This window comes from Oryctolagus cuniculus, chromosome 1 (assembly GCF_051225735.1).
Source record: "Oryctolagus cuniculus isolate XC-2025 breed Fujian yellow rabbit chromosome 1, ASM5122573v1, whole genome shotgun sequence".
Taxonomy (NCBI): domain Eukaryota; kingdom Metazoa; phylum Chordata; class Mammalia; order Lagomorpha; family Leporidae; genus Oryctolagus; species Oryctolagus cuniculus.
Genome location: NC_142867.1, coordinates 208,657,064 through 208,660,250, shown reverse-complemented (window position 1 = coordinate 208,660,250; position 3,187 = coordinate 208,657,064). Strand labels below are relative to the sequence as shown.

Here is a 3,187-nt window from a genome sequence, read left to right as displayed (position 1 = left end):
TGTATTTCTTTCATTGCTTAGGAGCTATGTGGCCCAGTGCAGAGTAGAAATATGTCCTCATTTCAGGCTGGTCTTTTGTAAAAGACCAAGAGGAACTCTATGCTACTAGGTTACCCATATTATAACAAGTTAAAGCTTAACATGTGTTATCAGGGACTGTTTAATCTTGTTTAGTCTCCCTGTATACTAAATCTCAGAAAAATTTTTGAAACTGCCTTAGAAAACTTGTTCCTCCACATTTTAATGCACATACATATATACATAGAAATTAAAAAAATATATGTACATAAAAATACATACATAGAAAATAAAAACAAGAGTTTATATGTTTAAGAATGTTTAAATGACAAAATGCTAATATAGTTTATGTAGAATCTTTTATTCAATTAATTTTCTTTTTTGAATAACTGTCTCAAATGTGACAAACATACATCTCTGGTCTTAAATGCAAGTCATCTGTTTTATCAATAATGTGCATATTTTTCCTATTATATAAGTCTTTAGGATACTGTAGAATAATAAAAGGAAAAGATCCTATTCAGTGAGCTATACATGTATATATAAATAGTAAATATATGAACACATTAAAAGTAAAAATACATCATGTATTAATATTCACTTCATATAGTAATTGATGTACCCACTATAATTAATTGTTTTTCAGAATAATTTTGTCTTTATTATTTTCTGAATGTTTAAGAGTGATTCATGTACTTTCTTGTTGGAGCTTGCTAAGAGATTTTTTTTAGATTTATTTATTTATTATTTGAAAGGCAGAGTTACAGAGTGGAAGAAGCAGAGAGAGAAAGAGAGAGAGAGAGTCTTCCATCCACTGGTATACTCCCCAGATATCTGCAATGGTGCAGCTGTGCTGATCTGAATCCAGGAACCAGGAACTTCCTCTGGGTCTCCCATGTGGGTGCAGTGGCCCAAGGACTTGGACCATATTCCACTGCTTTCCCAGGCAGTAGCAGAGAGCTGGATCAGAAGTGGAGCAGCTGGGTCTCCAGCACTCATATGGTATGCTGGCACTGTAGGCGGTGGCTTCACCTGCTATGCCACAGCGCTGGCCCTGAGATATTTTTTATTTTAACAGTTTGCATTTCCATAAAAGCATATTTTGAAACCAATAGCATGCTTCAGTTCCACAGTTAGGACAAAAAAACTAATAGTAACAGCAGCAACCAAAATATCTGTCATATGGTTTTGAATGACATAGGATGAATTTGTTTTCGCACGGTAATTTTCTTTCTGAATTTTGTGTCGTCAGTGGGTCTGAATACTGAGTCACACAATATAAGTCCACATTCATATTCCATCAGAAAGTAAAGAATGTTCACATTACAAAATGCCAATTAGTTTATTTTCTGTCCAACATGTTCTTCACAGCAGCCTTTACATCCTTGTTCCGCAAACTGTAGATGAGAGGATTGAGCATGGGAATCAGCACTCCGTAGAAGAGGGAGATGAGGGCCTCAATGATGTCTTTATTATCCATACCAACAGAGGTCTTAGACTCAGGCTTTGCATACATGAAGAAGATGGTTCCATAGAATATAACCACCACCGTCAGGTGGGCAGAGCAAGTAGAGAAAGCCTTATGTTTTCCTTCAGTGGTAGGGATCCTCAGGATGGTGGCAACAATAAAAATGTAAGAGATGAAAATTACTAGCACTGGAATAACCAAGACAATGAGGTTTGACCCTGCCATGCTGATCACATTGATTGAAATATCAGCACAAGCCAGTTTCAGAATAGCAAGGATTTCACAGACAAAATGGTTAATGGCATTATTAGCACAGAATGGTAGTTGCATTGCAAGAGATGTCTGTACCACTGAGTCAGCAAGCCCAGAGACCCAGGATCCAGCTGCCATGGGCACATAGGCACCCTTGTTCATGATGGCTGGGTACCTCAGTGGGAAACAAATGGCTACATAGCGGTCAAGTGCCATCATGCCAAGAAGCACACACTCTGTGGCCCCCATTGCAAAGGAGAGAAACATTTGCACCATGCATCCAGAGAAGGAAACCCTTTTTCTAATTGTCAGAAAGCTGTCAAGAATGAGTGGGACAGAAGAGCTTGTGTAGCAAATGTCCAGAAAAGAAAGATTACAGAGGAAGAAATACATGGGGGTGTGTAGGTGAGAATCATAGATGATTACTGAGATAAGGACTCCATTTCCAAGTAGGATCATCAGGTACATACATAAAACAACCACAAACAAAACTATCTGCACCCTTGGGTGGGCAGAAAGCCCCACCAGGACAAATTCTGTCAACGTGGAATCATTGGCCATTTCCATATATATATATATACTTTCTCCAGTAGAACTCTGTGGATGATAGAACAAAAGTGTATTAATACAGTGTCTGTGAGAGTTACATTTTTAAGATTCACAATCTGTGTGAACTACGGTTTTGCATTTGGCTACAACAACATCTCTCTGGGGAAATTTTTTTACTGTGAACCCAGATCACAAGAGCAGGAATTCTAACCTGACTTTTTCAGGGTTAATACAGAGAATATGTGATTATATGATCTTTGGACCTCAATTAATTTTATTGCCATTTCTCTAAGTTCTGCCTCTTAATGCAGTGGCTGCAAATCAATGGCCTATAACCTGGATTCAACACACAGATGTCTTTTTTTGGCAATGATTGTCCACACTGTGTTTTACATTTGAATTAGAGGTCAACATTTTAAAATTAGGCAACATGAAATAAAAATTGGTGCTTTCAGCTCATATTAGAATGTTTGAAAACCTTGGGCCTGTTTTCACGGTAGAGGTAAGTTGCAGCTAACCCATTAGATTTGAAGCAGATTTCTCCGTACCAGAGTCTTCTCACTCTTTTTTCTCTTGTCACTGGAGGTGAATAGAGGTTGTCAAGTGACATGTTATCCTCAATTAGTTTTAATTCAACATTTGTATTACCTAACAGGATCTTATCCAACTTATTCATTATGTACAATAGGCCTTCTATATTGTGAGAAGTCCAGGAAAATATTTTGATTTCTTTTAAAATCTGAATAAAAGCAAAACAGACATCTTGTGATTTGATTGTTGTTTTTAGCCCCTGTTCATACTCCTATGGAACTGTGGTATTTCCAATTTTTGCTTGTTGAATATTATGGTTAGTAGTACATTAAGCCTATGATTATAGAGTGGATTGAAATTATGTGTTTG

The 3,187-nt window shown here is 37.0% G+C and overlaps 1 protein-coding gene across 1 annotated transcript; it reads right to left on the bottom strand.

Moving 5' to 3' along the window:
- Positions 1-1,214: 1,214 nt before the first annotated feature.
- Positions 1,215-2,305, bottom strand: LOC100358056 (olfactory receptor 13C8). Its single transcript, XM_002708136.5, has one exon. The coding sequence runs from the start codon at positions 2,303-2,305 to the stop codon at positions 1,361-1,363; it is 945 nt and encodes a 314-aa protein (XP_002708182.1). The 3' UTR covers positions 1,215-1,360.
- Positions 2,306-3,187: the final 882 nt, after the last annotated feature.

Coding starts and splice junctions, on each gene's coding strand:
- LOC100358056 (XM_002708136.5), bottom strand. CDS start 2,305: ATGGAAATGGCCAATGATTCCACGTTGACAGAATTTGTCCTGGTGGGG.